This window comes from Tamandua tetradactyla, chromosome 7 (genome assembly GCF_023851605.1).
Source record: "Tamandua tetradactyla isolate mTamTet1 chromosome 7, mTamTet1.pri, whole genome shotgun sequence".
In the NCBI taxonomy this organism is placed as follows: domain Eukaryota; kingdom Metazoa; phylum Chordata; class Mammalia; order Pilosa; family Myrmecophagidae; genus Tamandua; species Tamandua tetradactyla.
The window spans coordinates 34,954,585-34,979,686 of record NC_135333.1 but is presented as its reverse complement, the minus strand read 5'-3'; the positions used below and the strand labels follow the sequence as shown (position 1 = coordinate 34,979,686).

Here is a 25,102-nt window from a genome sequence, read left to right as displayed (position 1 = left end):
ACTCTCCTCTGTCTCTACCACATTCCCAGCAGGGAAAGTCTGCTGAAGTTAAAGGTACTGCGCATCACTTTATGCTGGTGGGACCCACAGGCAGACAGGCACAACATACTGGGCAGGATAGGAAAAACACAGTCTAGAGGCTTCATAGAAAGTCTGTCAACCTGCCGGGTCTCACCCTCAGGGCAAACTGATGCAGATGACTCTTTCCTCCTGAGAGGAGGCCAGTCTGGTCTGGGAAAATCTGACTGGGGTCTATAATACCTAAGCACACCCTCCAAAGGAAAAAACAACAAAACAGAAAAGGCACCATACAGGCAGGGCAAGAAACAAGAAAACAAGAACTGAAAAATTCTGATCTGTTAAACAAAACCTAAGTTAGAAGTCGAGAATAAGCTGAACTGAATGTCAAAGAAAAGACAGATGACAAAGTCATCCAGCAAGAAAATACCAAGAAAAATGTGAAAACACTCTGTACAATACAAGAAGGAAATTAAATGTCTAGATGCCAGCAGAAAATAAAGAATAAACTAGGAAAATTGAAGATACAGCCCACTCAAATGAACAAACCAGCAATTTAAATGAGATACAGGAGTTTAAAGAATTAATTCAGGGTGTTTGAACAGACATGGAAACTCTCATCAAAAATCAGACCAACAGAACTTGAGAATGCAGAAAGAGGAGCGCCGGGCAGTTCATGAGGCGGCCGCGATGGACTGAAGATGGGGACGGTGGTCGTAGCTCTGCTCTAGACTAGAAACTTTTTTTCCTGGCCATAGAAGACATTAAGATTTTGCTATATGGACTTCCGGAGAAGATGGCGGCTTAGTAAGACGCGCGGATCTTAGTTCCTTCTCCAGAACAGCTACTAGGGGAGTAGAAACGATACAGAAGAGCTCCCGGAGCCATGAAAGAGATCAAGAAGACAGCGTACCCCATCCTGGAGCGGTTGACTGTCTGAGAGAACCCGCTCTGGTGAGATTGCCGAGGGGCACGGGCTTCCCCAGGCTGGGGCAGCAAGAGGCCGGAGTCCCTCCCTTCCTCCCCCCCAGGCCAGCTGGGACAATTGGACAAGCAGTCCCCTCAAGCCCTGGCAGCTGGCGCTCCCCCCACGCGTGGTTCCCTGGACCAACTGGGAGAATTGGAGCAAAAATCCCCAGGCCATGGAGAACGGTGACCGGGGTCCCTTCCGAACGTGTGACTTCCCGGTCCGGCTGGGAACGGTGCACTCTCCCGGGCCGCGGCGGCTGACGCCCTCCCGCCACGCTTGGCGCCCCGGGTTGACTAGGAGATTCGGACGGGCGCTCTCCCGGGCTGCAGCGGCCAGCGACCCTCCCCGCATTCGGATCCCCGGGCCAGCTGGCACTCTTCCAAGCCACTTCGGCTGGCGAACCTTCCCCAGGGCGAGAGTTTTCCAAAGTTAAAGGACCCACAGCACCTTTTACTGCTGGGACCCGCAGACAAACGTGTGCCACGAGTGCCACCTACTGGGCAGGATAAGAAAAACAGAACCCAGAGATTTCACAGAAAAATCTTTCAACCTGTTGGGTCCAACACCCAGGGAAATCTGACTAAATGCCCAGACGCCAGCAGAAGATAACGGATCACGCTCAGAAAATTGAAAATATGGCCCAGTCAAAAGAACAAACCAATAGTTCAAAAGAGATACAGGAGTTGAGACAACTAATGCTGAATATACGAACAGAAATGGAAAACCTCTACAAAAACCAAATCGATAAATTGAGGGAGGATATGAAGAAGACATGGGCTGAACAAAAAGAAGAAATAGAAAAACTGAAAAAACAAATCATAGAACTTATGGAAGTGAAGGATAAAGTAGAAAAGATAGAAAAAACAATGGGTACCTACAATGATAGATTCAAAGAGACAGAAGATAGAATTAGTGATTTGGAGGATGGAACATCTGAATTCCAAAAAGAAACAGAAACTATAGGGAAAAGAATGGAAAAATGTGAACAGGACATCAGGGAACTCAAGGACAATTTGAACCGCACAAATACACGTGTTGTGGGTGTCCCAGAAGGAGAAGAGAAGGGAAAAGGAGGAGAAAAACTAATGGAAGAAATTTTCACTGAAAATTTCCCAACTCTTATGAAAGACCTAAAATTACAGATCCAAGAAGTGCAGCGCACCCCAAAGAGATTAGACCCAAATAGGCGTTCTCCAAGACACTTACTAGTTAGAATGTCAGAGGTCAAAGAGAAAGAGAGGATCTTGAAAGCAGCAAGAGAAAAACAATCCATCACATACAAGGGAAACCCAATAAGACTATGTGTAGATTTCTCAGCAGAAACCATGGAAGCTAGAAGACAGTGGGATGATATATTTAAATTACTAAAAGAGAAAAACTGCCAACCAAGACACCTATATCCAGCAAAATTGTCCCTCAAAAATGAGGGAGAAATTAAAACATTCTCAGACAAAAAGTCACTGAGAGAATTTGTGACCAAGAGACCAGCTCTGCAAGAAATACTAAAGGGAGCACTAGAGTCAGATACGAAAAGACAGAAGAGAGAGGTATGGAGAAGAGTGTAGAAAGAAGGAAAGTCAGATATGATATATATAATACAAAAGTCAAAATGTTAGAGGAAAATATTATCCAAACAGTAATAACACTAAATGTTAATGGATTGAATTCCCCAATCAAAAGACATAGACTGGCAGAATGGATTAAAAAATAGGATCCTTCTATATGCTGTCTACAGGAAACACATTTTAGACCCAAAGATAAACATAGATTGAAAGTGAAAGGTTGGAAAAAGATATTTCATGCAAATAACAACCAGAAAAGAGCAGGAGTAGCTATACTAATATCGAACAATTTAGACTTCAAATGTAAAACAGTTAAAAGAGACAAACAAGGACACTATCTACTAATAAAAGAAACAATTAAACAAGAAGACATAACAATCATAAATATTTATCCACCGAACCAGAATGCCCCAAAATACGTGAGGAATACACTGCAAACACTGAAAAGGGAAATAGACACATATACCATAACAGTTGGAGACTTCAGTTCACCACTCTCATCAATGGACAGAACATCTAGACAGAGGAGCAATAAAGAAATAGAGAATCTGAATATTACTATAAATGAGCTAGACTTAACAGACATTTATAGGACATTACATCCCACAACAGCAGGATACACCTTTTTCTCAAGTGTTCATGGATCATTCTCAAAGATAGACCATATGCTGGGTCACAAAGCAAGTCTTAACAAATTTAAAAAGATTGAAATCATACACAACACTTTCTCAGATCATAAAGGAATGAAGTTGGAAATCAATAATAGGTGGAGTGCCAGAAAATTCACAAATATGTGGAGGCTCAACAACACACTCTTAAACAACGAGTGGGTCAAAGAAGAAATTGCAAGAGAAATTAGTAAATACCTCGAGGCGAATGAAAATGAAAACACAACATATCAAAACTTATGGGACGCAGCAAAGGCAGTGCTAAGAGGGAAATTTATTGCCCTAAATGCCTATATCAGAAAAGAAGAAAAGTCAAAAATGCAGGAGTTAACTGTCCACGTAAAAGAACTGGAGAAAGAACAGCAAAAGAATCCCAAAGCAAGCAAAAGGAAAGAAATAACAAAGATTAGAGCGGAAATAAATGAAATTGAAAACAATAGAGAAAATCAGTAAGACCAGAAGTTGGTTCTATGAGAAAATCAATAAGATTGATGGGCCCTTATCAAGATTGACAAAAAGAAGAAGAGAGAGGATGCAAATAAATAAGATCAGAAATGGAAGAGGAGACATAACTACTGACCTCACAGAAATAAAGGAGGTAATAACAGGATACTATGAACAATTTTACGCTAATAAATACAACAATTTAGATGAAATGGATGGGTTCCTGGAACGACATGAACAACCAACTTTGACTCAAGAAGAAATAGATGACCTCAACAAACCAATCACAAGTAAAGAAATTGAATCAGTCATTCAAAAGCTTTCTAAAAAGAAAAGTCCAGGACCAGACGGCTTCACATGTGAATTCTATCAAACATTCCAGAAAGAATTAGTACCAACTCTCCTCAAACTCTTCAAAAAAATCGAAGTGGAGGGAAAACTACCTAATTCATTCTATGAAGCCAACATCACCCTCATACCAAAACCAGGCAAAGATATTACAAAAAAAAGAAAACTACAGACCAATCTCTCTAATGAATATAGATGCAAAAATCCTCAATAAAATTCTAGCAAATCATATCCAACAACACATTAAAAGAATTATACATCATGACCAAGTAGGATTCATCCCAGGTATGCAAGGATGGTTCAACATAAGAAAATTAATTAATGTAATACACCATATCAACGAATCAAAGCAGAAAAATCACATGATCATCTCAATTGATGCAGAGAAGGCATTTGACAGGATTGAACATTCTTTCCTGTTGAAAACACTTCAAAGCATAGGAATACAAGGGAACTTCCTTAAAATGATAGAGGGAATATATGAAAAACCCACAGCTAATATCATCCTCAATGGGGAAAAATTGAAAACTTTCCCCCTAAGATCAGGAACAAGACAAGGATGCCCATTATCACCACTATTATTCAACATTGTGTTGGAGGTTCTAGCCAGAGCAATTAGACAAGAAAAAGAAATACAAGGCATCAAAATTGGAAAGGAAGAAGTAAAACTATCACTGTTTGTAGATGATATGATACTATACATCGAAAACCCAGAAAAATCCACAACAAAACTACTAGAGCTAATAAATGAGTACAGCAAAGTAGCAGGTTACAAGATCAACATTCAAAAATCTGTAGCGTTTCTATACACTAGTAATGAACAAGCTGAGGGGGAAATCAAGAAACAAATTTCATTTACAATTGCAACTAACAGAATAAAATATTTAGGGATAAATTTAACTAAAGTGACAAAAACCTATATAAAGAAAACTACAAAAAACTGCTAAAAGAAATCACAGAAGACCTAAATAGATGGAAGGGCACACCGTGTTCATGGATTGGAAGACTAAATATAGTTAAGATGTCAATTCTATCTAAATTGATTTACAGATTCAATGCAATACAAATCAAAATCCCAACAACTTATTTTTCAGAAATAGAAAAACCAATAAGCAAATTTATCTGGAACGGCAGGGTGCCCCGAATTGCTAAAAACATCTTGAGGAAAAAAACGAAACTGGAGGTCTCCTGCTGCCTGACTTTAAGGCATATTATGAAGCCACAGTGGTCAAAACAGCATGGTATTGGCATAAAGAAAGATATATTGACCAATGGAATCGAATAGAGTGCTCAGATATAGACCCTGTCATCTATGGACATTTGATCTTTGATAAGGCAGTCACGCCAACTCACCTGGGACAGAACAGTCTCTTCAATAAATGGTGCCTAGAGAACTGGATATTCATATGCAAAAGAATGAAAGAAGACCCATATCTCACACCCTATATAAAAGTTAACTCAAAATGGATCAAAGAGCTTTTGGAGAGGGGACTTCCTGGAAGATGGCGGCTTAGTAAGACGCGCGGATCTTAGTTTCTTCTCCAGGACACCTACTAGGGGAGTAGAAACGATACAGAAAGCGCCCAAAGCCACAACAGAGATAAAAAAGACAGCGTACCCCATCCTGGAACGGCTGGCTGGCTGAGAGAAGCAGCTCGGGTGAGATCGCCGAGGCGCGCGGGCCTTACCGGGCGGGGTGGCAAGCGGCCGGAGTTACTCCCTTCCCCCTTCCCGGGCCGGCTGGGAGAATTGGAGAGGCGGTCCCCTGAAACCAAGGCGGCTGGTGCCCACATCACGCGCAGCCCCCGGACCAACTGAGAGAATTGGGTCGGAAACCCCCAGGCCGCGGAGAACGGTGACGGGTGGGGGAGGCCCCTTCCAAACCCGTGACTCCCGGGGAACGTGCACTCTCTCGGGCGCGCCGCTGCCGCTGGCGCCCTCCCGCCACGCTTGTTGCCCAGGGCCGACTAGGAAATTCGGACGGGCTCTTTCCCTGGCTGCGGCAAACAGCAACCCTCCCTGCGTTCGGACCGCGGGCCGGCTCAAGCCGCTTCGGCTAGCGAACCCCCAGGACGGCGAGAGTTTTCCAAAGTTTAAGGTCCCACAGCACCTTTTACTGGTGGGACCCGCAGACAAACGTGTGCCACGAGCGCCACCTACTGGGCAGGATAAGAAAAACAGAACCCAGAGATTTCACAGAAAAATCTTCCAAACTTTTGGATCCAATACCCAGGGAAATCTGTCTAAATGCGCAGACACCAACAGAAGATAACGGATCACGCTCAAATAATTGAAAATATGGCCCAGTCAAAGGAACAAACCAATAGTTCAAATGAGATACAGGAGCTGAGACAACTAATGCTAAATATACGAACAGAAATGGAAAACCTCTTCAAAAACGAAATCGATAAATTGAGGGAGGACATGAAGAAGACATGGGCTGAACATAAAGAAGAAATAGAAAAACTGAAAAAGCAAATCACAGAACTTATGGAAGTGAAGGACAAAGTAGAAAAGATACAAAAAACAATGGGTACCTACAATGATAGATTCAAAGAGACAGAAGATAGAATTAGTGATTTGGAGGATGGAACATCTGAATTCCAAAAAGAAACAGAAACTATAGGGAAAAGAATGGAAAAATTTGAACAGGGTATCAGGGAACTCAAGGACAATATGAACCGCACAAATATACGTGTTGTGGGTGTCCCAGAAGGAGAAGAGAAGGGAAAAGGAGGAGAAAAACTAATGGAAGAAATTTTCACTGAAAATTTCCCAACTCTTATGAAAGACCTAAAATTACAGATCCAAGAAGTGCAGCGCACCCCAAAGAGATTAGACCCAAATAGGCGTTCTCCAAGACACTTACTAGTTAGAATGTCAGAGGTCAAAGAGAAAGAGAGGATCTTGAAAGCAGCAAGAGAAAAACAATCCATCACATACAAGGGAAACCCAATAAGACTATGTGTAGATTTCTCAGCAGAAATCATGGAGGCTAGAAGACAGTGGGATGATATATTTAAATTACTAAAAGAGAAAAACTGCCAACCAAGACTCCTATATCCAGCAAAATTGTCCTTCAAAAATGAGGGAGAAATTAAAACATTCTCAGACAAAAAGTCACTGAGAGAATTTGTGACCAAGAGACCAGCTCTGCAAGAAATACTAAAGGGAGCACTAGAGTCAGAACCAAAAAGACAGAAGAGAGAGGTATGGAGAAGAGTGTAGAAAGAAGGAAAGTCAGATATGATATATATATAATACAAAAGGCAAAATGGCAGAGGAAAATATTATCCAAACAGTAATAACACTAAATGTTAATGGACTGAATTCCCCAATCAAAAGATATAGATTGGGAGAATGGATTAAAAAACAGGATCCTTCTATATGCTGTCTACAGGAAACACATCTTAGACCCAAAGATAAACATAGGTTGAAAGTGAAAGGTTGGGAAAAGATATTTCATGCAAATAACAACCAGAAAATAGCAGGAGTGGCTATACTAATATCCAACAAGTTAGACTTCAAATGTAAAACAGTTAAAAGAGACAAAGAAGGACACTATCTACTAATAAAAGGAACAATTAAACAAGAAGACATAACAATCATAAATATTTATGCACCGAACCAGAATGCCCCAAAATACGTGAGGAATACACTGCAAACACTGAAAAGGGAAATAGACACAAATACCATAATAGTTGGAGACTTCAATTCCCCACTCTCATCAATGGACAGAACATCTAGACAGAGGATCAATAAAGAATAGAGAATCTGAATATTACTATAAATGAGCTAGACTTAACAGACATTTATAGGACATTACATCCCACAACAGCAGGATACACCTTTTTCTCAAGTGCTCATGGATCATTCTCAAAGATAGACCATATGCTGTGTCACAAAGCAAGTCTTAACAAATTTAAAAAGATTGAAATCATACACAACACTTTCTCGGATCATAAAGGAATGAAGTTGGAAATTAATAATAGGCAGAATGCCAGAAAATTCACAAATACCTGGAGGCTCAACAACACACTCTTAAACAACGAGTGGGTCAAGGAAGAAATTGCAAGAGAAATTAGTAAATACTTCGAGGCAAATGAAAATGAAAACACAACATATCAAAACTTATGGGATGCAGCAAAGGCAGTGCTAAGAGGGAAATTTATTGCCCTAAATGCCTATATCAGAAAAAAAGAAAAGGCAAAAATGCAGGAATTAACGGTTCAATTGGAAGAACTGGAGAAAGAACAGCAAACTAATCCCAAAGCAAGCAAAAGGAAAGAAATAACAAAGATCAGAGCAGAAATAAATGAAATTGAAAATATGAAAACAGTAGAGAAAATCAATAAGACCAGAAGTTGGTTCTATGAGAAAATCAATAAGATTGATGGGCCCTTATCAAGATTGACAAAAAGAAGAAGAGAGAGGATGCAAATAAATAAGATCAGAAATGGAAGAGGAGACATAACTACTGACCTCACAGAAATAAAGGAGGTAATAACAGGATACTATGAACAACTTTACGCTAATAAATACAACAATTTAGAGGAAATGGACGGGTTCCTGGAAAGACATGAACAACCAACTTTGACTCAAGAAGACATAGATGACCTCAACAAACCAATCACAAGTAAAGAAATTGAATTAGTCATTCAAAAGCTTCCTAAAAAGAAAATTCCAGGACCAGATGGCTTCACATGTGAATTCTACCAAACGTTCCAGAAAGAATTAGTACCAATTCTCTTCAAACTCTTCAAAAAAATCGAAGTGGAGGGAAAACTACCTAATTCATTCTATGAAGCCAACATCACCCTCATACCAAAACCAGGCAAAGATATTACAAAAAAAGAAAACTACAGACCAATCTCTCTAATGAATACAGATGCAAAAATCCTCAATAAAATTCTAGCAAATCGTATCCAACAACACATTAAAAGAATTATACATCATGACCAAGTAGGATTCATCCCAGGTATGCAAGGATGGTTCAACATAAGAAAATCAATTAATGTAATACACCATATCAACAAATCAAAGCAGAAAAATCACATGATCATCTCAATTGATGCAGAGAAGGCATTCGACAATATTCAACATCCTTTCCTGTTGAAAACACTTCAAAAGATAGGAATACAAGGGAACTTCCTTAAAATGATAGAGGGAATATATGAAAAACCCACAGCTAATATCATCCTCAATGGGGAAAAATTGAAAACTTTCCCCCTAAGATCAGGAACAAGACAAGGATGTCCACTATCACCACGATTATTCAACATTGTGTTGGAGGTTCTAGCCAGAGCAATTAGACAAGAAAAAGAAATACAAGGCATCAAAATTGGAAAGGAAGAAGTAAAACTATCACTGTTTGCAGACGATATGATACTATACGTCGAAAACCCGGAAAAATCCACAACAAAACTACTAGAGCTAATAAATGAGTACAGCAAAGTAGCAGGTTACAAGATCAACATTCAAAAATCTGTAGCATTTCTATACACTAGCAATGAACAAGCTGAGGGGGAAATCAAGAAACGAATCCCATTTACAATTGCAACTAAAAGAATAAAATACCTAGGAATAAATTTAACTAAAGAGACAAAAAACCTATATAAAGAAAACTACAAAAAACTGCTAAAAGAAATCACAGAAGACCTAAATAGATGGAAGGGCATACCGTGTTCATGGATTGGAAGACTAAATATAGTTAAGATGTCAATCCTACCTAAACTGATCTACAGATTCAATGCAATACCAATCAAAATCCCAACAACTTATTTTTCAGAATTAGAAAAACCAATAAGCAAATTTATCTGGAAGGGCAGGGTGCCCCGAATTGCTAAAAACATCTTGAGGAAAAAAAACGAAGCTGGAGGTCTCGCGCTGCCGGACTTTAAGGCATATTATGAAGCCACAGTGGTCAAAACAGCATGGTATTGGCATAAAGTAGATATATCGACCAATGGAATCGAATAGAGTGCTCAGATATAGACCCTCTCATCTATGGACATTTGATCTTTGATAAGGCAGTCAAGCCAACTCACCTGGGACAGAGCAGTCTCTTCAATAAATGGTGCCTAGAGAACTGGATATCCATATGCAAAAGAATGAAAGAAGACCCATCTCTCACACCCTATACAAAAGTTAACTCAAAATGGATCAAAGATCTAAACATTAGGTCTAAGACCATAAAACAGTTAGAGGAAAATGTTGGGAGATATCTTATGGATCTTACAACTGGAGGCGGTTGTATGGACCTCAAACCTAAAGGAAGAGCACTGAAGAAGGAAATAAATAAATGGGAACTCCTCAAAATTAAACACTTTTGTGCATCAAAGAACTTCATCAAGAAAGTAGAAAGACAGCCTTCACAATGGGAGACAATATTTGGAAATGATATATCAGATAAAGGTCTAGTATCCAGAATTTATAAAGAGATTGTTCATCTCAACAACAAAAAGACAGCCAACCCAATTACAAAATGGGAAAAAGACTTGAACAGACCCCTCTCAGAAGAGGAAATACGGATGGCCAAGAGGCACATGAAGAGATGCTCAATGTCCCTGGCCATTAGAGAAATGCAAATCAAAACCACAATGAGATATCATCTCACACCCACCAGAATGGCCATTATCAACAAAACAGAAAATGACAAGTGCTGGAGAGGATGCGGAGAAAGAGGCACACTTATCCACTGTTGGTGGGAATGTCAAAGGGTGCAACCACTGTGGAAGGCAGTTTGGCGGTTCCTCAAAAAGCTGAATATAGAATTGCCATACGACCCAGCAATACCATTGCTAGGTATCTACTCAAAGGACTTAAGGGCAAAGACACAAACGGACATTTGCACACCAATGTTTATAGCAGCATTATTTACAATTGCAAAGAGATGGAAACAGCCAAAATCTCCATCAACAGACGAGTGGCTAAACAAACTGTGGTATATACATACGATGGAATATTATGCAGCTTTAAGACAAGATAAACTTATGAACCATGTAATAACATGGATGGACCTAGAGAATATTATGCTGAGTGAATCCAGCCAAAAACTAAAGGACAAATACTGTATGGTCCCACTGATGTGAACGGACATTCGAGATTAAACTTGAAATATATCATTGGTAACAGAGTTCAGCAGGAGTTGGAAACAGGGTAAGACAATGGGTAATTGAAGCTGAAGGGATACAGACTGTGCAACAGGACTAGATACAAAAACTCAAAAATGGACAGCACAATAATACCTAATTGTAAAGTAATCATGTTAAAACACTGAATGAAGCTGCATCTGAGGTATAGGTTTTTGTTGTCTGTCTGTTTGTCTTTTTTTTTGTACTATTATTATTTTTATTTTTTTCTCTATATTAACGTTCTATATCTTTTTCTGTTGTTTTGCTAGTTCTTCTTCTAAATCAATGCAAATGTACTAAGAAATGATGATCATGCATCTATGTGATGATATTAAGAATTCCTGATTGCATATGTAGAATTTCTTTAATTAATAAATAAAAGTAAAAATCAGATCAACAAATTGAGGGAGAATATAAAAAAGGCAATGAGCAAAAAAAAAAAAAAAAAGAAATCAAAAGTCTGAAAAAACAAATCACAGAACTTATGGGAATGAAAGGCACAGTAGAAGAGATGACAAAAAACAATGGAAACCTACAATGTTAGATTTCAAGAGGCAGAAGATAGGATTAGTGAACTGGAGGCCGGGGAATCTGAAATCCAAAGCAGAAAAGAAAATAAAGGGAAAAGAATGGAAAAATATGAGCAGGGACTCAGGGAATGAATGACAACATGAAGCACAGAAATATACATGTTGTGGGTGTCCCAGAGGAGAAGAGAAGGGAAAAGGAGGAGAAAGGCTAATGGAGGAAATTATCACTGAAAATTTCCCAACTCTTATGAAAGTCTTAAAATTACAGATCCAAGAAGTGCAGTGTACCCCAAACACAATAGACCCAAACTGACATACTCCAAGACACTTACTAATCAGAATGTCAGATGTCAGGGAGAAAGAGAGAATTTTGAAGGCAGCAGGAGAAAAGCAATCCATCACATACAAGGGAAGCCCAATGAGAATATATTTGGTTTCTCAGTAGAAATCATGAAGGCGAGAAGACAATGGCATGATATGTTTAAGAGTCTAAAAGAGAAAAACTGCCAACCGAGAATTCTATATCTAGCAAAACTGTCCTTCAAAAATGAGGTGGAGGGCAGGCAACGATGGATGAGTAGCAGAGTTCTCACCTGCTGCGCCAGAGACCTGGGTTCATTTTCTGGTTCCTGCCCTTGTAAAAAAAAAAAAAAAAAAAAAAAAAGGAGGAGGGGTGAATTAAAACATTTTCAGACAAGAAATCACTGAGAGAATTTGTGACCAAGAGACCAGCTCTGGAAGAAATACTAAAGGGAGTACAGGACACAGATAGGAAAAGACAGCAGAGACGAGTGTGGAGAAGAGTGTAGAAATGAAGACTATGAGTAAAGGTAAAAGAGAGAAAAAGTAGATATGACATATAAAATCCAAAAGGCAAAATGGTAGAAGAAAGTACTGCCCTTACAGCAATAACGCTAAATGTTAATGGATTAAACTCCCCAATCAAAAGACATAGACTGGCAGAATGGATTAAAAAACAGGACCCATCTATATGCTGTCTACAGGAGACTCATTTTAGACCCAAGAACAAACATAGGTTGAAAGTGAAAGTCTGGGAAAAGATATTTCATGCAAACAACAGTCAGAGCAGGAGTAGCTATACTAATATCCAACAAATTAGACTTCAAATGTAAAACAATTAAGAGAGACAAAGAAGGACACTATGTATTAATAAAAGGAACAATTCAACAAGAAGACATAACAATCATAAATATTTATGCACCGAGCCAGAGTGCCCCAAAATACACGAGGCAAACACTGAAAAGAGAAATAGACACATCTACCATAATAGTTGGAGACTTCAATTCTCTGCTCTCGTCAATGGACAGAACGTCTAGACAGAGGATCAATAAAGAAACAGAGAATTTGAATAATACAATAAACAAACGAGACTTACCAGGTAGTTATAGAACATTACACTCCACAACAGCAGGATATGCCTTTTTCTCTAGTGCTCATGGATCATCCTCAAGGATAGACCATATGCTAGGTCACAAAGCAAGTCTCAATAAATTTAAAAAGATTGAAATCATACAAAACGCGTCCTCAGATCATAAAGGAATGAAGTTGGAAGTCAGTAACGGGCAGAGGGCCAGAAAATTCACAAATATATGGAGGCTCAACAACACACTCTTAAACAACCAGTGGGTCAAGGAAGAAATTACAAGAGAAATCAGTAAATATCTCGAGGCACATGAAAATGAAAACACAACGTATCAAAATTTATGGGATGCAGCAAAGGCAGTAAGAGGGAAGTTTACTGCCGTAAATGCCTGTATCAAAAAAGAAGAAAGGGAAAAATTGAGGAATTAACTGTTCAGTTGGATGAACTAGAGAAAGTTCTTGCCCCAAAGCAAGCAAAAAGAAAGAAGTAATGAAGATTAGAGCAGAAATAAATGAAATTGAGAACATGAAAACAATCGAGAAAATCGAGAAAACCAGAAGCTGTTCTTTGAGAAAATCAATCAAATTGATGGACCCTTAGCAAGGTTGAGAGAGGATGCAAATAAATAAAATCAGAAATCAAGAGGAGATATAACCACTGACACCGCAGAAATAAAGAAGGTAATGAGAGGATACTATGAACAACTTTATGCTAATAAACGAGACAATATAGACAAAATGGACAACTTTTTAGAAAGGCATGAGCAACCAACATTGACTGGAGAAGAAACAGATGACCTCAACAAACCAATCAACAAACAAGTAAAGAAATTGAATTAGTCATTAAGAAGCTCCCAAAAAAGAAAAGTCCAGGACTAGATAGCTTCACATGTGAATTCTACCAAACATTCAAGAAAGAATTAGTACCAATCCTGCTCGAACTCTTCAAAAAAACGAAGAGGAGGGAAGGCTACCTAATTCATCCTATGAAGCCATCATCACCCTCATACCAAAGCCAGACAAAGATACTACAAGAAAAGAAAACTACAGGCCAATCTCTCTAATGAATACAGATGCAAAAATCCTCAGCAATATTCTTGTAAATTGAATCCAGCAGTACATTAAAAGAATTATACACCATGACCAAGTAGGATTCATCCCAGATATGCAAGGATGGATCAACATAAGATAAGCAATTAATGTAATACATCATATCAACAAATCAAAGCAGAAAAACCACATGCTCATCTCGATTGATGCAGAAAAGGCATTTGACAAAATTCAACATCCTTTCTTGTTGAAAACACTTCAAAGGATGGAAACAGAAGGGAACTTCCTCAACATGATAAAGGGAATATATGAAAAACCCACAGCTAACATCATCCTCAATGGGCGAAGACTGAAAACTTTCCACCTAAGATCAGGAACAAGACGAGGATGTCCACTGTCACCATTGTTACTTAATCTTGTATTGGAAGATCTAGCCAGAGAAATTAGACAAGAAAAAGAAATACAAGACATCAAAATTGGAAAGCAGGAAGTAAAACTCTCACTGTTTGCAGGTGATATGATATTATCTGTCAAAACCCCCCAAAAATTCACAGCAAAGCTACTAGAGCTAATAAATGAGTACAGCAAAGTGGCAGGTTACAAGACCAACACTCAAAAATCTGTAGTGTTTCTATACACTACTCATGAACAATCTGAGGGGAAAATCAAGAAAAAAATTACATTTACAACTGCAACCAAAAGAATAAAATATTTTGGAACAAATTTAACTAAGGATACAAAAGACCTACATAAAGAAAACTATAAGAAATTGCTAAAATAAATCACAGAAGACCTAAATAAATGGAAGGACATACCGTGTTCATGGATTGAAAGACTAAATACAGTTAAGATGTCAGTTCTCCCTAAATTGATTTATAGATTCAATGTAATACCAATTAAAATCCCAAAAACTTACTTTGCAGAAATAGAAAAACCAATAACCAAATTCACCTGGAAGGGCAGGGTGCCCCGAATAGCCAAAAATATGCTGATTAAGAAAAATGAAGTCAGAGGTCTCACGCTACGTGACTTTAAGGAGTATTACGAAGCTACAGTGGTCAACACAGCATGGTACTGGCATAAAGATAGATATACTGACCAATGGAATCAAACAGAGTGTTCAGATATAGACTCTCTCATCTATGGACAGTTGATCTTTGATAAGGCAGTCAAGCCAACTCACCTGGGACAGAACAGTCTCTTCAATAAGTGGTGCTTGGAGAACTGGATATTCATATGCAAAAGAATGAAAGAGGATCCATATCTCACACCTTATACAAAAAGTTAACTCAAAATTCATCAAAGACCTAAACATTAGAGCTCAGTCCATAAAACTTTTAGAAGTAAATATAGGGAAATACCTTATAAAACTTGTAATAGGAGCTGGTTTCCTAGATCTTACTCCGAAAGCATGAGCATTGAAGAAAGAAATAGATAAATGGGGACTCCTCAAAATTAATCACTTTTGTGCATCAGAAAACTTTGCCACGAAAGTAAAAAGACAGCTGTTCTAGTTTGCTAGCTGCCGAATGCAATATACCAGAAACGGAATGGCTTTTAAAAAGGGGGATTCAATAAATTGCTAGTTTACAGTTCTAAGGCCGAGAAAATGTCCCAATTAAAACACGTCTATAGAAATGTCCAATCAAAGGCATCCATCCAGGGAAAGATACCTTGGTTCAAGAAGGCCGATGAAGTTCAAGGTTTCTCTCTCAAGTGAGAAGCCACATGGCGAACACAGGGCTTCTCTCTCAACTGGAAGGGCACATGGTGAGCACGGCATCATCTGCTAGCTTTCTCTCCTGGCTTCCTGTTTCATGAAGCTCCCCGGGAGGCGTTTTCCTTCTTCATCACCAAAGGTCGCTGGCTCGTGGACTCTCGGCTTTGTGGTGCTGTGGCATTCTCTACTCTCTCTGAATCTCTTCTATTCTCCAAAATGTTTCCTCTTTTATAGGACTCCAGAAACTTCTCAAGACCCACCCAAATGGGTGGAGACATGTCGCCACTTAATCCAGCTTAACAACCACTCTTGACTAAATCACATCATCCAGGGAGATGATCTGATTACAGTTTCAAACATACAGTATTGAATAGGGAATGGGATTTTGATTAAAACATGGCTTTTCTAGGGGACATACATCCTTTCAAACCAGCACAACAGCCTACATGATGGGAGACAATATTTGGAAACGATATACCAGATAAGGGTCTAGTATCCAGAATATACAAGGAGATTGTTCAACTCAAGAAAGAAACAAACAACCCAATTACAAAATGGGCAAAAGACATGAACAGACACTTCTCAGAAGAGGAAGTACAAATGGCTAAAAGGCACGTGAAAAGATGCTCAACTTCCCTGGCTGTTAGGGAAATGCAAATCAAAACCACAATGAGATATCATCTCACACCCACCAGAATGGCCATTATCAACAAAACAGAAGACAACAAACAAGTGCTGGAGAGGATGTGGAGAAAGAGGCACACTTATCCACTGTTGGTGGGAATATCAAATGGCACAACCTCTGTGAAATGCAGTCTGGCGGTTCCTCAGGAAGCTAAATATAGAATTGCCATATTACCCGGCAATGCCATTGCTAGGTATCTACTCAGAGGACATGAGGGCAAGGACACAAACAGACATTTGCACACCAAATTTATAGCAGCGTTATTTACAATTGCGAAGGATGGAAACAGCCAAAATGTCCATCAACAGACTAGTGGCTAAACAAACTGTGGTATATACATACGGTGGAGTATTATGCAGCTGTGAGACAGAATAAAGTTATGAAGCATGTAACAACATGGATGGACCTTCAGGACATTATGCTGTGTGAGATTAGCCAGAAACAAAAGGACAAATACTGTATGGTCTCACTGATATGAACTGACATCAATGAATGAACTTGGAGAATTTCATTGGTAACAGAGACCATCAGGAGAAAGAGATAGGGCAAGATATTGGGTATTTGGAGCTGAAGGAATACAGATTGTGCAACAAGACCGTTTGTAAAAATTCAGAAATGGATAGCACAATACTATCTGATTGCAGCACAGTAATGTAAGCACACTGAATGAAGCAGAATGTAAGAATGAAGAGGGAGAAGGGCTGGGGGCACATATGAAACCAGAAGGAAAGACAGACTGAGATGGTATAATCTAGGAATATCTAGAATGTACAATGATAGTGACTAAATGCAAAAATTAAAAAATGTTTTTGCATGAGGAGGAACAAAGGAATGCCAATATTGCAGGGTATTGAAAATAGATGCTCATTCATATTTTAAAATTTCACCTTCTGTGTGAGACTAAAGCAAAAAATGTTTGTGACAAAATTTACATTTTGACTAGTGCATTTCTTAATTTAACTTTTATATGGACAGGTTAACTGAACACCTTAAGTACATGGAACCTTGAATAGGGCATGAGATTTTGTAGGTTTCTGTAGTGTGATGCCCCAATAAATTCCAGAGTGATTTGAACAGTGAATAAAGATGTATTTGCAGAGTTCCCTTAGGGAAATGGCAAGAAAGGGGGGAAATTCAACTTCCCCATTTGGAGAATTCCTGATATTCTCACAAGCAGTGGGGACAACTAAATCCATAGGCCGAGCCCTCAATCTTGGGGTTTGCCCTTATGAAACTTATCCCCACAAAGGATAGACTAAGCCTACTTAAAATTAGGCCTAAGAGTCACCCCTAGAGAACCTCTTTTGTTGCTCAAATGTGGCCTCTCTCTTGGCCAACACAGCAAGCAAACTCACTGCCCTCCCCCACTCCCTACATGGGACATGACTCCTAGGAGTGTAAACCTCCCTGGAAACATGGGACAGAAATCCTAGAATGAGCTGGGACTTATCAACAAGGGATGGAGAAAACCTTCTTGACCGAAAGGGGGAAGAGAGGAATGAGACAAAATAAAGTGTCAGTGGCTGAGAGATTTCAAACAGAGTCGAGAGGTTATCCTGGAGGTTATTCTTAGGCATTATACAGATATCCCCTTTTTAGTTTAAAGTGTATTAGAGTGGCTAGAGGGAAGTGCCTGAAAGTGTAGAGCTATGTTTCTTGAAGGTGATGTATAATGATTTAGCTTTCGCAACATGACTGTGTGACTGTGAAAACCTTGCGTCTGATGCCCCTTTTATCTATGGCATAGACAGATGGGTAAAAAATATGGATATAAATAAATAAATAATAAGGGGAATAAATATTAAAATAAATTGAGTATATTGAAATACTAGTGATCAGTGAAAAGGAATGGTAAGGGGTATAGGAAAAAAATAGGGGGATCAAAGGTTAAAATATACTGGGTAGATGGACATACTAGTGGTCAATGAGAAAGAGTGGTAGGGGGTATAGTATGTATAAGTTTTTTCTTTTTTCTTTTTATATCTTTTCCTGGAGTGATACAAATGTTCTAAGAAATGATCATGGTGATAAACATCAACTATGTGATGATATTATGAGCCACTGACTATACACCAAGTTTCGAAATGTTCATACATTAAGAATGTTTGTGTTTGTATGTTGTTTTATCAATAAAAATAAATTTTTTAAAAAAGATCAATTCTCTGTCCTCATCTTATTTAGCAATATCTGGCACCTTTGAGCCCTCTCCTCTTTGAAACGGTTTCTTCACTTGGCTTCCAGGAAATATTTCCTGGTTTTCCTCCTGCTTCACTGGCTGTTCCTTTAAATCTCCATTGCTGAATCTTCTTTTTACCTCCAACTTCTAAATGCAGGAGAGTCCTAGACTCAGTACTTGGTTCTCTTTTCTTTTCGATCTATACCCATTCCACTTAATCTCTTGGTGACAGAAACCAGTCTCCAGTCTAATGGTTTGGAATACCATTTATACACTTCCAAATCTGTTAACTCCTGTTGAAATAGCTCCCCTAAACTCCACTTTCAAATATTCAATCACTAGCCAACACAGCCACTCAGAGAGCTGAAAGATAATTCAAATTTAATGTGTTCCAAACCAAGTTTCTTAAAGCTCCCCTGAAAACCTGTTAGTTACTCCAGCAATTTTCTCCATCTTGGTTGATGGTTACTTCATCTTTCCTGATGATCAGGATAAAATCCTTTAAAAAATTATTTATTCTAATTTTCATACCTCCACATATGATTCATCAAGAAATCCTATTGGTGTCACCTTCAAAATGTATCCAGAATTTGACACTTTTTACTACCTCCTCTGTTTTTCTTGCTGACATTACTGTTGTAACCTAACTGGTTTCTCTGCTTTACACTTGCACCCATTCTCCTGTTGGAGTTTATTCTTCCAACAGCCAGAGAGACTTATTTAATTCAGGTCATGTTACCTCAATCATGAGACTGTGAGATCACCAATGCAAAAAGTTTAGATAGAAAAGAAAAGCTGTCAAAGACCAAACCCTTGGGAATGACAATACTAGAAGTGAGGGTGAGCAGGATGAATTGGCAAAGGACACCAAGGCAGAACAGCCAGACAGGTAGGAAGTTTTAGATGCCAAGTAAAAATAGAGTTTCAAATAAAAGAGATGCTGTTAATAGGGCAAGCAGGATGATGGCTAAATATAGACTTATGGCTTTAGCTATGTGTTGGTTTTTGGTATCTTTGATAAGTACAATTTCAGAGATGTGGCAGAGGTGAGAGCCTAACTGTGGTTAACTCTCTTTTTAAAAGAGATTAAAAGAGAACTGGAGAGCAGGAAATGTATAAAGCAGGCCTGAAACATCTTGTCAGACTAGAAAGCACAAAACTGTTAAGGACTACCAGGGTTGTGTCAAAAGGACTCAGGAGCCACCCTGAATAGGTTCTCAAAGACCAATGGTAGGACAAGTTGAATCTTAAAAGCATAACAGTGGATTGAAACACAGCAAATATTTTAAAAATCATTTTGGTTTATAATATTTTTTAAATGTCTTTGGTTGCATTCGGAAGATGCTAAGCAACTGACTCATATTTTTTAAAACTGGTAATGAAAGAGAAAGAATAAAGCATTTAATCTATTCTTCCTATATAATCTACACTAAAGAGTTTTCAGCCAATGAAGGGAATTTTTAAAATAAGAGTATTCCAGTTAATAAAAAAAGAAAGAACGACAAAATTAGGGTTTTATTTTGCAATCCTTAATCAATTAATGGACCTAGTTAATGATCACCAGTAGTTGCTAATATCACAAAAAGAGAAACAATGGAGCATTTTGTGACCAGGTCTGCCTCATATGAAAAGCCATGTACTTCCACTACACCTTCCTGCTTCCATTAAAATTAAACACACTTTGCTTGCACTGCAGTTGCCCCAACAGTAATCAGAAAGAGGCAAAATTAAAAGTCAATGAATGACCCCCTGTCTACGTGGGACATGACTCCAAGGAGTGTGGACCTTCCTGGCAATGTGGGACAGAAATCCTGGAATGAGCTGAGACTCAGCATCAAGGGATTGAGAAAAACCCTAGAATGAGCTGAGATTCAGCATCAGGGGACTGAGAAAATCTTCTCAACCAAAAGGGGGAAGAGTGAAATGAGACAAAGTGTCAATGGCTGAGAGATTCCAAACAGAGTTGAGAGGTTATCCTGGAGGTTACTCTTACACATTAAATAGATATCACCTTCTTATTCAAGATGTAGTGGAGAGGCTAGAGGAACTGCCTGAAAATGTAGAGCAGTGTTCCAGTAGCCATGTTTCTTGATGATGATTGAATAATGATATGGCTTTCACAATGTGACTGTGTGATTGTGAAAACTTTGTATCTGATGTTCCTTTTATCTACCATGTCAACAGATGAGTAGAACATATGGAATAAAAATAAGGAATAGGGGGAACAAATGTTAAAATAAATTTAGTTTGAAATGCTAGTGATAAATGAAAGTAAGGGGTAAGGGGTATGGTATGTATAATCTTTTTTTTCTGTTATTGTTTTATTTCTTTTTTGGTTGTCTTTTTATTTCTTTTTCTGAGTTGATGCGAATGTTCTAAGAAATGATGAATATGCAACTATGTGAGGATATTGAGAATTACTGATTATATATGTAGAACGGAATGATATGTTAATGTTTTTGTTTGTTCTTAATTTAATTAATAAAAAAAAGTCAATGAATGAAGAGTATCCAAAGCTGAAGAGTCAGCAGCTAAGGAATAAAAAGATTCTTCTATGAAAGAGGTGCAAGATACAGTAACCAATCAGACATCATCCTTGATCCCTAGGAGTTTATAAAATATGTACATACACAATCACCATCTGAGTGGCCCTGATTAAGAATGATCTGGGTCTCAGCAACTCACTTCATTTGATACTGTTAGTTTAAGGAGATATGCCTTTCTCCTCACACACCAGAGTGGTACCAAGGAACTAGCCTTGGGAGTTGGTCACGTCTAAATTAGAGTCCTGGGTCTTTCATCAATTAACTGTGTGATTCAGAGAAAGTTACTTTAACCTGAGTCTTAATTTTCTTATTTGTAAAACAGAAGTAAAAATCTCCACCTCCCAGAGCTACTGGGAGAATTAGCTAAGTTACATAAGCTCTGTATGTGTCAGCACTTTTCCCTCATCCCACTTCTGCAACCCCTACCCTCCCTGGCTCCATTTCCCTTTCTCTATACATAGATCATCATAGTCATGGAACATGAATGTAAAGAGTGAAGGAGGAGGAGGAGGAGGAGGTTCATACTTCATCTAGTGCTTCGTCTTTGTCCTGGCAGACTGCAAGCAGATAGATGCAGGCTCTGACGACTGATGGTGGGGGCTGCTCGCCCTGCTTACGTAGAGACAGGAGGAAACTTTGCACAGCCACAAATAACTCTGCTTCTGAAACAAACCTGTCAACCAAGGAGAGTTTGAGTGAGAATGGCAGAGAGGCCAGGCTAGTGGCCCATCTGTCCTGCCTTGCCACATCCCCCATAGCCCACTGTCCATAATCAAATGACACCTTGCAAAACTAAGGTGTGGGGTAGGTACTAAAAAACCATTATCATGAACACATATCATCTGGTTCTATGCTTTATTTTTTTCAGTGGCCAGAGACTCCTCACTTACAATTGGGAGCTGAGGCATCTGTCAGAGAGATCAGCACTTTTTGGAGAGAAGGATGCTACTTCTGGGGTTCAGGAGGCTCCGCTTTAGCAGCCAGCCCATCCCTCTCTTCTTTTATTTCTTATCGGGGTGGGGGGGTCATCTATGCTTGTACATGCAAGGGAGATGGGGGTGAGGAGATTGACTTTTCGCTATATACTTTTATACATATTTTAAACGTTTTTATTGTGAAATCCAACATATATACAAAAAAATGATAAATTTCAAAGTATATTGTAACAAGTAGATATAGAACAGATTTCAGAGTTTGATATGGGTTACAATTCCAATGTCAGGTATTTCCTTCCAGCTGCTCCAAGACACCGGAGACTAAAAGAAATATCGATATGATGATTAAGCAGTCAAATTCATTTGTTAAATCCTATCTTCTCTGTTATGACTCTTTCTTCTTTGAGCTTTCTCCCAATCTTTCAGAGTATTTAGACTATACCCACTCTAACTTTTTCACGTTGGAAAGAGCTGTCGATAATATGGGATGGGGGATGGAACTGATTGATTGAACTAACATCTAAAATGTCCAAGATATATTGTCAAGTTAGAATGCAATCCTCTGGAGAGGCTGGCCCCTCTGGGTTTCAGGACTTAACTGGCCTAGGAACCTATCTGGAGGTTGTAGGTTTCTGGAAAGTAATCATAGTACTTGGAAGTATTGTAGAATCTTAGATAGAGCCCTATGTGTTCTTTAGGGTTGGCAGGAATGATTTTGGTTGGGATTTGGCAAACCATGGTAAATAGCAATACCTAGCTGAAGCGTGCATAAAAGTAGCCTCCAGAATAGCCTCTCAACTTCATTTGAACTTTTATACTTTTTGAAGTTTGCATTCTGAGCATGTCTTACTTATCAGGTTAAGTACCTAAAAAAACCAAACACTTTAAAATGAATAATACTAAATGCTGTGTATCCTGGACTGTGTCCTAGAACATAAAAGGAAAGGAGGGGGAAAATGGTGAGACCCAAATAAAACCTGGAGTTTAGGGAATAGTAATATATCAATGTTGGCTTCTTAGTTTCAATAAATGTATCATAGTTATGTTAACATTAGGGAAAAAATGAGTGAGGGGTGAATGGGAACTCTCAGTAATTTTTCTGTAAATCTAAAATTACTCTAAAATTAAAAGCTAATAAAAATAAAATAGACAGAGTGATAGCATAGAATATTATGCAGCTGTCAAGAAATAAGGTAGATCCATTAATACATGTACTATCATGGAAAGATGTCCAAGATATATATATTGTCAAGTTAGAATGCAAGTTGAAGACCTTATATACTATCCCATTGGGTACATTTTTTTAAAAAAGAAGTACATAAATGTTTATATATGGCACAGACAAGTTCATGTAGGACATCTAACAATAGTTAGCCCTGGCAGGTGTATGTAGTGGTATGTTTACCTTTATACCAACCATCTTGCTCTAACTTTTACAATAAGCATGCTTCTAAAAATGAGGAAAAACGTTTTTAAAAATTACAAGGTCCTCTTTTGTTGCTCAGATGTGGCCTCACTCTCTCTAAATGAAATCATTGCCCTCTCCACTATGTGGGACATGACATCCAGGGGTGAAAGTCTCCCTGGCGACATGAGAGATGACTCCCAGGGATGAATCCAGCCCTGGCTCTGTGGGATCAACAATTCCATCCTGACCAAATGGGGGAAAGGAAGTTTAATAAAGTATCAGTGGCAGAGAGAGTTCAAATAGAGATGAGAGGCTACTCCATAGGTTGCTCTTTCGCAAGCTTCAGTTAGACACTGCTATCTATCATGACCTGCCAAACCCCAACCAGGACCATTCCAGACAATCTTAAAGAACACCTAGGGCAATATATAAGATTCCTCAAGGGTTCCATGCACTAGGGTAACTTTCCAGGAACCTACAACCTCCAGATGGGTCCCTGGACCAGACAAGTCCTGAAACCTAGAGAGCCCAGCCTCTCTAGAACATCAGATAGTTTCATCTTCCAATCCCTTATTAGTGACAGACCCTGGCAACATGAAAAAGTTAGAATGGCCATAGCCCAAATACCACTAAAGAGAGGGAAAGAAAGATCAAAGGTGATGGTGGAGTTATGCATAGAAGATAGGATTTAACAAATGAATATGACTGCTGAATCATTAAATTGACATCTCTTTTAGTCTCCAGTATCTTAGAGAAGCTATGAGTAAAAACCTAAAATTGTGGAATTGTAACCCATGTCAAACTCTGAAATCTGTTCTACAACTAATTGTGGTTCTGTACTTTGAAATGTATTGCTTTTTTGTATATATGCTATTTTTCATAAAAAAGAAAGGAAAAAAAGTTGATTTTCATGATAAAAAAAAATTTAAGTATTCTAGCCTCCTATATTCTGGAGCAGCTAGAAGGAAAAATCTGAGAGGATCGTATGGCGGCCCATAACAAACTCTGGGATGTGTCGTATAACTACTTGTTGAAGACTGTGTTGGAAACTATTGCTTTTTTATTTCTCTGCTTTGTTATATATGTTATATGTTAATATATGTTATACTATACAATTAAAAAGTTAAAAAAAATTACACAGGTCAACTGATTTTTTTTTTTTTTTTTTTTTTTTGGCATGGGCAAGTACCAGGAAGCAAACCCGGGTCTCCAGCATAGCAGGTGAGAACTCTGCTACTGAGCCACCGTGGTCTGCCCTCAACTGACTTTTGACAAAGGTACCAAGACAATCCAATTGGAAAAAAAAATCTTTTCCACAAATGATGCTGAAACAATTGGACATACACATGCAAAAGAATGAAGTTAGCCCCTACCTCATCACTCACATAAAAATTATCTTAAAATGGTTCATAAACCCAAATATAAGACTGTAAAAAACTGTTTTAAAAAAGCTGTAGAAGAAAATATAGTAAGTTTTCATGATCTTGGCTTAGAAAATGGTTTCTTAGATACAAAACCAAAAGCAT

The 25,102-nt window shown here is 38.5% G+C and overlaps 1 protein-coding gene across 2 annotated transcripts in view; it reads right to left on the bottom strand.

Moving 5' to 3' along the window:
• The window catches only part of MEI1 (meiotic double-stranded break formation protein 1), a 211,447-nt gene that overhangs the window by 75,056 nt on the left and 111,289 nt on the right, over nucleotides 1–25,102 (bottom strand). For both annotated transcript variants that reach the window (XM_077169009.1, XM_077169010.1), the window contains exon 19: nucleotides 21,759–21,906. In XM_077169009.1, coding sequence (XP_077025124.1) covers nucleotides 21,759–21,906 — 148 coding nt within the window. The remainder of the gene's footprint in view (nucleotides 1–21,758; nucleotides 21,907–25,102) is intronic.